Here is a 14195-nt window from a genome sequence, read left to right on the forward strand (position 1 = left end):
CAACAAAAGATTATCCCCATGGGAAGATTGCAGGAGTGATAGTCGATATTGAAGGCACGAGCGCATTGGCAGATTTCGAAGTAATAGAGATTGTCGATGACAACAATCCCTACCTCGCACTCCTTGGGATCGACTGGGCTATCGACATGAAAAGGTGATCAAATTGAAGAAGAAGATGATGTCATTTGAAAGAAAATCGCTCCGTGTAGTAGTACCTTTGAACCCTGCAGAAGGACCGCACTATACCAAACTGATTCGTGGTTACGAAAGTGACGATGATTTGGACCAAATTTATAAGATAATGGCACGAGATCAAGATTGGGTGAATCCAACAGCTGATGGATGTATTGCATGGGACTGCGAAAGCTCCTGCACATCAGATTCAGATGAAGAATTGGAACACTAGCAGAATCGATTGCACGAAGTGTCTACGCTATTTGTAACATGATGACCAAATTGTTGTGTTGTGTATCGTTGGAGGTAAGAAGTCTACCTTATTATGATGGTTTAATTGACGTTGATAAATTTTTGGATGCATTTGAAAGGGAAGTGCTAGAGAAGCATCGCTTCCAAGCCTTGGACTTGGCGCTACGCGCTACACCTGCAAGATGGTTGGGTATGCATAAAGACAATTTCGATGGATGGCGCGTAATGATGAGGGTGTGGTTTGGTCGCCCAAAGGTGCAATTGACAAAGAAATATGATGGAAGGAGTGATCCGTGCGACCACTTGGAAAAATGGACTGATGCTTATGGAGTAGCACCGCAACTGGAGTGGGTGAATTTGTTCAGTCACACTTATGTTGTGTGTGGAGCATGATTGTTCAGAGGTTTTTGTTTCAGCCGGATGTATACCCTAGGAAGTTTGTACACCCCTCCACCGGGGGGGGTGCAGGGGGACAAATGTAAAATTTCCTTGTAAAAGTATAGTAATTTCTAGTCAATCTGGCCGTTCATTAGGCAGATGATCTGATGGTAGAACTTATGTTTAGTTTAGGGTTTTTTTCCCTAGAAGGCAACCCCTCTCTTTGTATGAGGGCATTGTATTGGAGGCTGAGATATAGATGTGTATTCTGTGAGCGAGAAACTGAGAGGTGAGACTGTGAGAGAAAACAGAGGATATTACAGCGGATTTGTTGTAGGTTGTGTCTCTTCATTTTGCTGGATAATAGAAAGGAAGGACTGGCTGTTCAGGGTGGATGTAGCCCAAACTGGGTGAACCACGTATATCTGTGTCTCTCTTGTTTTATGCGTTTTCTGTGTTTATATTTCTGCAATATTTTATGTGTTCCATTGCTCCGTAATATATAATTTTCTAACAACTGGTATCAGAGCCGAAGGTCTATTTGGCTGATAAACTCGCAGGAAAGAAGGGTCCTAAATCGAGTGGGAGCAATGGCGGAAGATGGTAAATTTAGGGTCGAGAAATTTAACGCCAAAACTTCTCGCTGTAGAAGATGCAGATGGAAGATTATTGTATTAGAAAGATCTGTACCTACCATTGGGCAGAAAAACAAAGATGCCGACGGGTATGACAGATGAAGAATGGAACCTTCTCGATAGAAAGGCACTCGGAACAATACGGTTGTGCCTTGCTGCATCAGTCACCTTCAACATTTCGAAGGAAACAATGACAGAGGGTTTGATTCAGGCGTTGTCGAAACTATATGAAAAACCCTCGGCCTCAAACAAGGTATTTCTTATGAAACGATTATTTAATATGAAGATGTCGGAAGGTGGATCTGTTGCAGATCATTTAAATGATTTTAATACAGTTACAAGTCAGTTAAGTTCTGTAGGGGTAAACTTTGATGATGAAGTTAGAGCTCTGTTATTCTTGTGCTCATTGCCAGAAAGTTGGAATGGTTTAGTAATGGCCATTAGTAACTCTGTGTCTGGATCTAGTACTTTAAAGTTTGATGATGTTGTCGGTGCTATCCTTAGCGAGGAAATGCGACGGAAAAGCTCCGGTGAGACATCGGGTAATGCTTTGAGTGCAGAGTCTAGGGGAAGAAAAATGGAAAGAGGAAAGAGCTCAGGATATCGCAGTAAATCAAGGAAAGGCAGATCCAAGTCCAGATTGGGGATAGTGTGCTGGAAATGCGGAAAGAAAGGACACCTAAAGAAAGACTGTAGATCTCGGAAGGGAAAAGAAGGAGATGCACAACAAGAAAACAATCATGAAGCAAATGTGACAGGTGAGGTGTTACAAGATGCTTTGATTCTTTCTTTCAAAAATATTACTGATTCCTGGTGGTAGATTCAGGGGCCTCATTCCATGCCACACCTGATAAGAAATACTTTCATGACTATGTTCAAGGAGATTTTGGACAAGTTCATTTGGGTGATGATAAACCCTGTAAAATTGTTGGAATGGGTAAGGTTCTTGTAAAACAACAGAATGGAAACCAATGGCTACTAAAGGAGGTAAGGCATGTTCCAGATCTAAGGAAAAATCTGATTTCAATAGGGCAGTTAGGCGGTGAAGGTTGTGTGACAACTTTCACAGATAAAGCTTGGAAAGTCACCAAAGGAGCCCTGGTAATAGCAAAAGGTGAAAAGGTTGGTACATTGTATTTATGCAATGGTATTTCTAACTCTGTTAATGCTTTAACTTCCAAAGGAGCAGATGCAACATTATGGCATCATAGGCTCGGACACATGAGTGAAAATGGGATGAAGATTCTTCACTCAAGGAATTTGTTGCCGGTTTGAAGAACGTTGATTTGGATTTCTGTGAGAATTGCATTTATGGAAAACAGAAGAGAGTCAGATTTCTCAAAGTTGGGAAAGAAAAGAAGAGCGAAAAATTAGAGCTTGTGCATACAGATGTATGGGGACCTGCTCAGGTATCATCTCTCGATGGCTCTCGTTATTATGTTACTTTTATTGATGATGCAACTAGAAAAACTTGGATTTATTGTATTAAGAATAAATCTGATGTATTTGATACTTTCAAGAAATGGAAAGCTTTGGTTGAGATTTAGACAGGAAAGAAATTGAAGTGTCTTAGATCAGACAATGGAGGTGAATATTGCAGCCAAGAGTTTGATAGGTACTGTTCAGAACATGGAATTTGTAGAGAGAAGACAGTTCCAAGAACACCACAAGAAAATGGTGTGTCAGAAAGGATGAACAGAACAATCATGGAGCGTGCAAGGTGCATGAGATTGCATGCAGGATTGCCTTTACAGTTTTGGGCAGATGTTGTAGATACTGTTGTTTATCTAATAAACAGAGGGCCTTCAAGTTCCTTGGATGGTGGTGTTCCAGAGGAAGCATGGACAGGTAAAGGTAAACTACTCTTTTTTAAAGCCTTTTGTTTGTGAGGCCTTTTTCCATATTGATAAAGAAAATAGAACAAAGCTTGAGGCAAAGTCAAAGAAATGTACCTTTATTGGATATGGTGTTAATGATTTTGGTTATCGCTTATATGATTATGAAAATCACAAAATCATTAGGAGCAGAGATGTAATATTCAATGAAAATGTCTTGTATAAGAATCAGTTGCAGGAAAAGAAACAAGAAAAAGAAAACAAGGAATACGCAGTTCTTGATGAAATCACTGAAAAAGTAAAGGTGCCTGAAAATAATAATAATCAACAACAGCAACAACCACAAGAACAACAGGCACCCCAAACACCTGAAAGTGGTGTTAGAAGATCTACCAGGATAAGTAGACCCCCTGAAAAATACTCTCCTTCATTATATTATTTATTGTTGACTGATTCTGGTGAACCTGAATGTTATGAAGAAGCAATGCAGGTTGAAAGCAGGAAGAAGTGGGAGCTAGCCATGGAAGAAGAGATGGACTCCTTAATGCATAACCAGACTTGGGACTTAGTCAGGTTGCCTGCAGGAAAAACTACATTGAAGAATAAATGGGTTTACAGGCTGAAGGAAGAAGATGGAGGAAAACAAGGTACAAAGCTAGACTTGTGGTGAAGGGGTTTGCATAGAAGAAAGGTATTGATTTTGATGAAATATTTTATCATGTCGTTAAAATGACTTCAATTAGAACTATTTTAATTCTAGTAGCAGTTGAAGATTTTCATCTTGAGCAGTTAGATGTAAAGACAACCTTTCTCCATGGGGATTTGGAGGAAGAGATATATATGCAGCAGCCACAAGGATATGAGGTGAAAGGGAAGGAGAAACTAGTGTGCAGGTTGAAGAAGAGCTTGTATGGCTTAAAACAGGCTCCAAGGCAGTGGTATCTAAAATTTGACAAGTTTATGTCTGAACAAGGTTATACTAGATGTCACTCTGATCATTGTGTTTATCTGAAAAAGCAAAATGATGGCAACTATATTATATTGTTATTGTATGTGGATGACATGCTTGTTGCAGGGTCTAACATGCAAGAAATAAATGTGCTCAAAAGAAAATTGGCAAATTCATTTGCAATGAAGGATTTGGGAGCTACAAAACAAATCCTTGGTATGAGAATCACTAGAGACAGGAAAAATCGCAAATTAACATTATCTCAGAATGAGTACATACAAAAGGTGTTGAAAAGATTTAATATGCACAATGCAAAACCAGTTAGTACACCTTTTGCTAGCCATTTCAAACTTAGTAAGGAAATGTGCCCAAAGACCCAAGAAGACATGGATTATATGTCTAAAGTTCCATATGCATCAGCAATTGGAAGCTTAATGTATGCAATGGTCTGCACAAGGCCTGATATTGCACATGCAGTGGGAGTTGTAAGCAGGTACATGAACAATCCAGGAAAGGAACATTGGATGGCAGTGAAATGGATTCTCAGATATTTGAAAGGTACCACAAATCAGGCATTATGCTTTGGTGGTGCAAACATTTCTCTACAGGGATATGTTGATGTAGATATGGCAGGTGACAGGGATAACAGGAGGAGCACTACAGGATATGTATTTACTGTTGGTGGAACAGCTGTCAGTTGGATTTCAAAAATCCAAATTGTTGTTGCACTTTCAACAACAGAAGCAGAGTATGTTGCTGCTACAGAGGCTAGTAAAGAAATGATTTGGTTACAAAGGTTTATGGGTGAATTGGGTAAGGAGCATGATATGGGCACGCTATACAGTGATAGCCAAAGTGCATTCATCTTGCAAAGAACTCAACATTTCATTCTAGGACTAAACACATACAACTCAAGTACCATTTCATACAATCAGTGTTGGAAGATGGAGAGTTGAAGCTGGAAAAGATACACACTAGCCAGAATCCTGCAGATATGCTAACAAAAGTTGTAACCAGGGAGAAACTGAGAATATGCTCAGTTTCAATTGGTCTTCAAGGATGACGATGAAGATGAGAAACAACCAGGTCCAAAGAGGAGTCATTGTCCAGCAAATGAAGCAGCGGTGGAGTTTCTACAATCATTCTCCAAGTGGGAGATTATTGTGTGTGGAGCATGATTTTTCAGAGGTCTTTGTTTCAGCCGGATGTATACCCTAGGAAGTTTGTACACCCCTCCACGCGGTAGAACGACAGGGGTTCATTAGGCAGATGATCTGACGGTAGAACTTATGTTTAGTTTAGGGTTTTTTCCCTAGAAGGCAACCCCTCTCTTTGTATGAGGGCATTGTATTTGAGGCTAAGATATAGATGTTTATTCTGTGAGCGAGAAACTGAGAGGTGAGACTGTGAGAGAAAACAGAGGATATTACAGCGGATTTGTTATAGGTTGTGTCTCTTCATTTTGCTGGATAATAGAAAGGAAGGACTGGTTGTTCGGGGTGGACGTAGCCAAAACTGGGTGAACCACGTATATCTGTGTCTCTCTTGTTTTATGCATTTTCTGTGTTTATATTTCTGCAATATTTTATGTGTTCCATTGCTCCGCAATATATAATTTTCTAACACTTTAGATGTGATACCAATGAATTGGTACTTGGAAACAGAGCTCTGCAATGGCATGGACGAATGGGATATTTTGAGACAGGGATTCTTTATGACATTCAGGTTTGAAGATGGATTCGAGTGCATTGATGAAGCACTGCAGGAGGTCAAAGCAACGATCTTCAGAATACCACACAATCCATTGGATTTGTTTCAACCAGATTGGACCACCCAGCTCCGCCACGTGTTGGAGTGCTATAATGTGACTGCTGAAGAAGAAGAGGAGGATCCGAGGAACATTAATATCCTAGAGATAAAAGGTCACTGCGAAGTTGAGGATTTGCAGATCAAGGATCCAGATGTCATTACGCCACTGAAAACTCGACAAGTGAACATTGGGATAGAGGCGGAGCCGAAGTTTGTGAAGATAGGAGACTACTTGGATGATGCCACGGTGGATAAGGTCACTGAGTTTCTTCACGAGTACCAGGACTTGTTCCCTACAAAGTTTTCAGACCTGAAAGGGACAATAGGTGATTTAGGAGTGATGAAGATAATTTTGAAACCCGACCCAAAACTTGTGAAACAGAGGCCATATCACCTCAATCCTAAGTACAAAGAAAGGGTCCGCTTAGAATTGGACAAAATGTTGGTAGCGGGAATCATTGAACCAGTGGAGGAGTCCGACTGGGTAAGTCCTATGGTCGTTCAGGAAAAGAAGCAGAAGGATGAAATAAGGATATGCGTAGATCTCAGGAAGCTGAACGATGCTTGCCTGCATGACCCCTTTCCAACTTCGTTCACCGATGAAGTGCTAGATAATGTTGGCGGGCAGGAAGCATATTCATTCATTAATGGGTTCTCTGGGTACCATCAGATCAAGATCACGCCAGAAGATAGGAGTAAGACGACCTTCGTGACCAAGTGGGGATGCTTCCAGTATACAATAATGCCTTTTGGACTAAAGAATGCGTTGGAAATCTTTTTGCACGTAGTCATTGCAGCATTCAAGGACTTCATTCACAATTTTTGGAGGTATACTTTGACGATTGGACAGTGTTTGGGCTAGTGAAGCGCCATGTAGCTAGTCTACGCTTGATGCTGGATACATGCGGAGGTATCAGATCGCGCTAAATTTGAAGAAATGTTTGTTCTGTGTTCCCTTCAGAATCTTGTTGGGTCATGTAGTATGCAGACAAGGATTAATGGTGGATCCAGCTAAGATCACGGTTATAATCAATTTGGAGGTGCCAAGAAGTGTCAAATAGTTGCGCACAACACTGGGGCATACTGGTTATTACTGAAAGTTCATCAAGAGTTATGCTCAGATTACCATGCCGCCGATGGAGAAACTATTGAAAAAGGATGCTACATTCTGTTGGAATGAGGAATTTCAGCAAGCCTGGATGTGTTAAAAGAAAAGATGGTCACCAGGCCGATCCTAGTCTTCCCGGATTGGAAGAAGGAATTTCATGTGCATGCGGATGTGTCATGTATTGCATTGGGAGCAATACTGACATAGGCCGGTGAGGAGAGTTGGATCACCCTATTGCTTTTGCAAGCAAGAAGTTGTCTAAGGCCGAAACAAACTATTCAACGACGGAGCGCGAAGGGTTGGCTATTGTGTACGTGCTCTAGAGGTTCAGGCATTAATTTCTAGGAGGACACTTTAAGATGTATACAGACCATTCTATATTAAAGTACCTAGTCAACAAGCCTGTGTTGGGGGGAAATATGCAGATGGCTACTATTGTTTCAAGAATATGATTTCGAAGTCATTGTGAATCTAGGGCGATTGAATGCAGGACCGGATCATTTGTTGGACATTGAAATAGGGGAGGAGCCTACCAATTTAGAGGAGGGGTTGCCTGACACGCAGCTCTTTGCGGTGTGCGTAGTAGACAATCATTTTGTAGACATCATACACTTTCTGACTACAGGAACGACTCCAGAAGGGTACACCAGCCAACAAAAGAAGGAATTGGTGGTGCACGCGGCAGATTTTTCTCTTATTGCAGGTCACTTGTATAAGATGGGAGCGGATGAGATATTGCAATGTTATGTGCCTAAGTTTGAATGAAGCAACATCCTAGCTGAAGCTCATGGAGGGGCTACGGGAGGACATTATGTAGGAAAAGCAACAACGCAGAAGATTTTACGCGTTGGGTTGTGGTGGCCGACACTGCATAAGGATTCCAAAGCTTATTGTAGGGCATGCGATGCATGTCAGAGGATAGGCAAGCCATCGAGGAGGGATGAGATACCTTTGAATCCGCAAGTGTTGTTGCAGCCATTTGAAAAATGGGCAATTGATTTTGTAGGACTGATTCAGCCTCCAGGAAAGAAGACGGGTGCACGATATATCATCACCGCGACTGAGTATTTGACCAGATGGGCGGAGGCGCAGCCTGTAAAGGATTGTACAGGGGCAACAACAGCAAAGTTCCTGTTCGAATATGTGCTAACCAAGTTCGGTTGCCCGAAGGTGTTGATGAGTGATCGCGGTACACACTTCCTTAATGAAACAATCAGTGCATTGATAGAATAATTCCAAGTTTATCATCAAAAGAGCACACCATATCACCCTCAGGCTAATGGGACGGTGGAAGTGTTTAATAAGATATTGGAGAATGCGCTAACAAAGGTTTTCAATGCATAGAGGAATGATTGGGACGTGTGCATACCAGCGGTGTTATGGGCTTATAGAACTACTTGTAAGAAGTTGACTAGACAGACACCTTTTCGACTGGTCTATGGCATAGAAGCTATGATGTTGATGGAGTACATTGTGCCTAGTCTACAGATAGTGGCGTTCACAGGAATGGCAGACCGTGGAGCCTTAGAAGAAAGGCTCGCACAGCTGATAGAGCTGGAGGAAGATAGATTCTTGGCTGGATTCCATCAACAAGTTCAGAAGGAGCGCGAAAAGGCATGGCACGATCGACACATCAAACTACGCACCTTCAAGGTAAATGATTTAGTTTTATTATATGACAACAAGTTTGATAAATTTCTAGGAAAATTTCAGATGCATTGGTTGGGGCCATATGTGATCAAGGAGATTACTGATGGTGGAGCAGTTCAGCTTGTGAAATTGAATGGAGATCCATTTCTCGGAAGGTAAATGGCAGCCGATTGAAGCCATACACCAAGGATCCGACCAAATGACTATATGACAGTAGCATAGTCTTAGCACTCCAGGCAGCTGCAAGGAGGCACGAGACTATAAACTACACTGCCCGGGTTGTAGAGCTACGTGATGAGGGGCCTACGTGGAATAGAAGGGTGTCACAGTGTCAACAGACATGCGAAGGGAGTTGCGCTACAGGACGAGAGACCGCGCAGCGTAGCCAGAAAGTGACCATTACCATCATTGTTCATGATTTGACAATGAGAAAATGGCTAAGAGGAGCGGGGGGGGGCATTTAAGGCTGAATTTAAGAGTGAGATCTTTGAAAATATGTCGCCAATCTAGCATTTATGAGTGGATTTTGGGGGGAACAGTCAAATTTGAATTCGAATTTGCCTATAAATTACATATGGCCATCCAACGAGAGACACTTTGCATTCTGAGAGTTTATGTGTCGTGTTGTCTGGTGTGCATGAACCGTGTGTTCTTTGAGGACTTGGTCGCTAGTTCTGTATTTGAGAGGTTACCTAAGGAAACCCAACAGCTCATTAACAGCTTCATGTCTGCACCAGCTGAGACCACGAGTGTCGGAGGGTCTATTGCCTCTGAGGGAGCTGCCCTTGAGGTTGTGAGTATGGAGGTTCCCGCAGCAGTGCCAAAATCGTCGAGGTCGCCTAGGCCGAAGCCTACGCCGGCAAGAGAGGTTCCCAAGCTGAAGAAGGATAAACAGAAGAAGACGTTGTCAGTGTGCGAGTCACCAAGGAAACATCAGAGAAAAGAAAAGCCAACCGTGCAGGAGAAAGGCAAAGTGGTAGATCTAGAGGCTGATGAGGGCGCAGAGGACATTAATATTGAGGGGGTAGACCCTATTTCGAAGCTGCCAGAATACATCCCTCCGTGCCAGGGCAAGGTGAAGGTCCCAAAGGACCCAGATGAGGGAAATTTTCTCCTTCATACACCCCTGCTGCCAGAAAATATCATGTTTGAAGGTCTACGCTTGGCGCGCGTCCCACATCTGAAGCTTGAATATTGGGACTTGGGGGACACTGAGCAGTTCCCCCACCTGGCTACTGATACTTTCATGAAGCGAGTATTCTACAAGGAGTCTGGTGTCACCACGCTGGAGTCGGTGAAGTGGATTCGTGGGGTGGAAAAGTCCAGGATTGTTGAATCTGCTATGGGTGTTGCATTACCACCATGCTCCCATAAATTTGATTGTTATCAAACAATTGTTTGTGCTTAGTGCGTGATGAGTGCATGTGGTTGGGAGAGTCAATCCCTATAACTGACATGCTGATCCACAGGATCACCTTACTACCACATTCAGGGCTAAATCCAGCCAAGGAATTTGGTAGAAAGACGGGCGAGCACGACCTCGCTGAAAGGATGAAGGACAAGTTTAAGCTTGTCAAGAAGTCGTGCGAGTATTCAATTTCGAGCATTATGGACCCCACGGTGAAGGTGGCCACCCAAATCTTGGTTGGCAAGGTGATGAGGAAGTGTTACACAGACGAGGTGTCAGCAGCAGTGGTTTCACTAGCGGCCTAGTGAACGGAGGGAATACAGTTAAATTGGGCGCGCTACCTGTGCAGCGAGTTCCTCGTGAACTGCAGAGAAGCACAGGACCACAGAAAGATGTTTCACTACTCATGGCTCTTACTTTCGATTATGTTGGTCACGTGGGAGTTGCCGGAGGACAGCCAATTTCCTATGATCGTGCCAGATTTTCCAGAAGCAGCAAAGTTTGCTTCGCTATGGGCCACAAAGGATGCTGAGCGGGTCCAGGAGAGCAAGGTGTTTTGGGTATTGATGGAGATGAGCATTAATATGGCCATCAACCGAAAGCCATGGTTGTCACCAACCGTCTTCGAGCAGTTGTCTAGGTACGCGGAGTTCAAAGAGGACTTCCACTGTATCTCCATCTAGGCACGAAAGGACCCAGAACAGAAGTGGTATGATTTACCATACCTCGCGACGGATGATGCCATTGCAGCGGTCCTCGATTGTTGGCCAACAGACTGGTGCACAACATCATATTTTTCCATCGGGACTAGTAAGTCCGCGGAAAAGCAGAAGAAAGAAGCGGCTCGATTGAAAGTTCAGCAGTTGGCTGAAAAGAGAAAGAAGGATACTAAGGAGAAGGGACGCGCAGAAGTGGAGCGTGCTACCAAAGAACACAACAGAAGATCCAGGAAGATAGTGCAAGACTAGCAACTGAGTTGCTGGTGGAGCAAGTCAAGCAGGCAGCTACGCAGTGAACAACTGAAGTTGCAGTAGCGAAAGTGGAGCTGGGAGGTTTTCGCAGTAAGATCTTCGCGCCAGCATAGTGACTCGAGGGTGAGTCATGATATTTTTGTTAGGGTCCTGTTGGGACAGGGTCCGCTAAGGTCAATTTTGGGGTAAAATTCCAAGTTTTGGGGCTGAAAGCCTAAGGTTTTGTATATAAAGAGTAAAGTCCCTACAAGATGCGGTCGTGGAGCACGTAGATGTAAAGTGTCATAAAGGGTTTTTACTCTTCTTTTATGTAATATGTGTCAGCTTTAGAAGATCTACCCATGGTCCGCGGACCATGGGATTGTATAAAAAAGGAAGTCTTAGAAGAGTTTAAGGCAAAAGTTTTTGGTAGCGAATGATATGAATGTAATGGGTCATTAGAAGTGAAGAACAAAGAGTCTTAGAGTAGAAGAGAGGCTCTACAGTTGTGTGCGCAGATGCCTAAGAGTAGAGTTTGCAGCTGAGTGCGCAAGGTAGTTTGAGTCTGTAAGAAGATCTGAAGCATTGATAAAGAGATTGTTCCAGAAATATATGTGTTTTGTCCTTTTACTTCTATTATGAATGAATGTGATTATGTTATGATGAATAATGGGTTTGTGATTTAATGTTGTATTAATGCTTTCATTTGTATGCTTTACATTGTTATACGAATGCAAGTAATAATATTTGTTTACGCAAAGAATATCTTAATGCATGCTAAAGATATCATACACTTAAGCTAATTAGGTAGTATTAGACTTAGGAGTGATTACAGAGGTGCATAAGTGATTGTTTCGCCAGTTTAGAGTCCACAAAAGACAGTCGTAGACCTTCGTGAAGGTCTAGAGGCTGGTAAGAGGAAGTTATATCGATAAGGCTCAAAGGCTTATCAATTTTCGCAAATATAGAGTTAAGGCATAAAGCAACATCATAACCATATTTGGGTGCGGAAACTTGTTTCCATCATCCCCCCATATTGCTTCGGGTGAGACTTCATTCTGCGCCATGGATTGATGCCTAAAGGGCTAGTAGTGTAGGGATTTGTTTGGCAAACTTAACTCTCAACCTGGCTCAGGACCCACTAAGCCAACATCTAACTAAACTAGAAAATTGGGGAGCAGGGAAGGAGTTGGAAGGGAGGCAGGGGCTTTACTACCTTATACTGACATTGTTTCCAGGAATGTGGAGGTCACCCAAGTAAGTAATCGTTTCTCTAGCCCGCTTAAATATTTCTATTCAAGGGTTTTAGAAGATATTGTCATCAGTTGTGGCTTCAAGGGCTAGGAGGGCCTGAAATATTTCCTTGTGGAAGATCTCGGCTTGGCAGAAGTCGCGAGAGGGTTACAACGGGAAAACACAGTTGCATGCAAGAGCCCTTTGCAAGTCAGAAGAAGAGAACCCTCAATCACGATTTAAGCTCGTTGGTGGGCTTACTAGGCTTAATCAGAAAGGGAAGAATATAAATGGTGGTGAAAGGCGCAGGGCATAGGGAGGGGAGAAAAATCGTGAACAAGGGGTTTGTTGAGAACCACCCTATATTGTTGATCGGGAGGGCTTTATAGAGGCAGAGGGGTTTTCGGAAGGAAGAGAGCTACCATTCTTGGTAGGGGAGGTAGCACAAGTCGAAGTAGGAGGTCTAGATAACCTCAGGAATAGTTGGAAGGAGCGATGTTCTGAGCCACTCTAGGAACTTGCCATCAATGTGGAGGAGACCACACCAGGGAGTGGGGAAGGGGGCGGCACCGGAAGATAGGGAAAAACAAAAGAAAAACAAGTTAATTAGGAAGAAAGAGGAAGTTGCAAATCTGGTTTTAGGAGTCGATCTCCAGATCAACGAAGCCATGGAGGTAGCGGAGCTAACGTTGGTGGGCAGGGCAAAAGGAAAAAAGTATACTGCAAACTACATTTAGGAATGGACAACTAATAATTGGCAGGAAGCGCCAGACAAATCCTTTGAGGTTTCAACCCTCACCAAGGGTTGGTTCATGATCAAATTTACTAGGAAAGAAGCACTAGAATGGGTGTTGGGAAGGAACTGGAGCTTTGGGAGACATCCTATCCTATTTAAAAAGTGGAATCCACTTTTTGACGCTCAAAGAGAGAAGGTGGATGAAATCTCAGTTTGGGTAAGACTACCTGGCCTCCCTCCTTTTCTTTGGTTTGATTCTATTTTCAGGACAATTAGGAACAATTTGGGCATTATCTGGAAGCTAATATGACCTTTGCGCACACTAGAGATAAAGGTTTGGCCAGAATTTTGGTTAGTCTAAACCCCAGGAAGGATTGGCAGAGGAAATCAACCTTAAATACAGGGATTTCTCTTACACACAAATGATTGACTATGAACAACTCCCATTTCGTTGCCATAGATGTCACAAGTATGGACATCTGGCAAGGGATTGTCCTCCAGGTTTTAGACGAAGAAGGAGGCAGAGGAAGGAGGGGGGAGTGGAAGAGGTAAAAGGGGAGAAGGATCTGAACAAGGAAATCCTGGTCACAGGGGGGAAACAGATGGAAGAAGACAAGACGTGGGAGGATAAAATGGAAAGAGTGGAAGTACGTGAGGAGGAGAAAACAAACAGAGCCCAAGAACAGCAAGGGGAGTCGGCCTGATCAGAGAAAAAGGAGGGAGATGGAAGGGGCTTGGCTCTTCTGCCGAAGGGTATGGATCTGGATCCTATCCCCTCTCTTAATACTTCCTTGATTTCTTTTATCAATTCATTGTCCAAGCCTGGTCCCTCCAGGCTTATGAATTCAGATAACTTATATGTTAACAATGCAAATGAACAATTGGACAGTATCATTACCTCCATTCCTTATATACATTTGAACAGAAGCCAAGTGTCTAGTGTAGAGGCAGTTGGTATGGTCATTGCCTATTTTGTGAAATCCCACTATAACCTCAGGCCTCGTAAAAAAAACTCATTCCCTGGGAGGTGGTGGGGGGTTTGGGGATTCATCCTATTCCGTTTGGTCCTTGTAAATCT

The 14195-nt window shown here is 42.9% G+C and overlaps 1 protein-coding gene across 1 annotated transcript in view; it reads left to right on the forward strand.

The window, feature by feature from the left end:
- Positions 1 to 10245: 10245 nt before the first annotated feature.
- LOC149167705 (uncharacterized) overlaps positions 10246 to 14195 on the forward strand; it is a 42317-nt gene continuing 38367 nt past the window's right edge. The window contains exons 1-2 of the mRNA XM_089430567.1: positions 10246 to 10443; positions 10548 to 10697. Coding sequence (XP_089286693.1) covers positions 10246 to 10443; positions 10548 to 10697 — 348 coding nt within the window. The remainder of the gene's footprint in view (positions 10444 to 10547; positions 10698 to 14195) is intronic.

Source organism: Pinus tabuliformis, chromosome 5_1 (assembly GCF_031772625.1).
Source record: "Pinus tabuliformis cultivar Carrire ecotype Pingquan chromosome 5_1, CPIR1, whole genome shotgun sequence".
In the NCBI taxonomy this organism is placed as follows: domain Eukaryota; kingdom Viridiplantae; phylum Streptophyta; class Pinopsida; order Pinales; family Pinaceae; genus Pinus; species Pinus tabuliformis.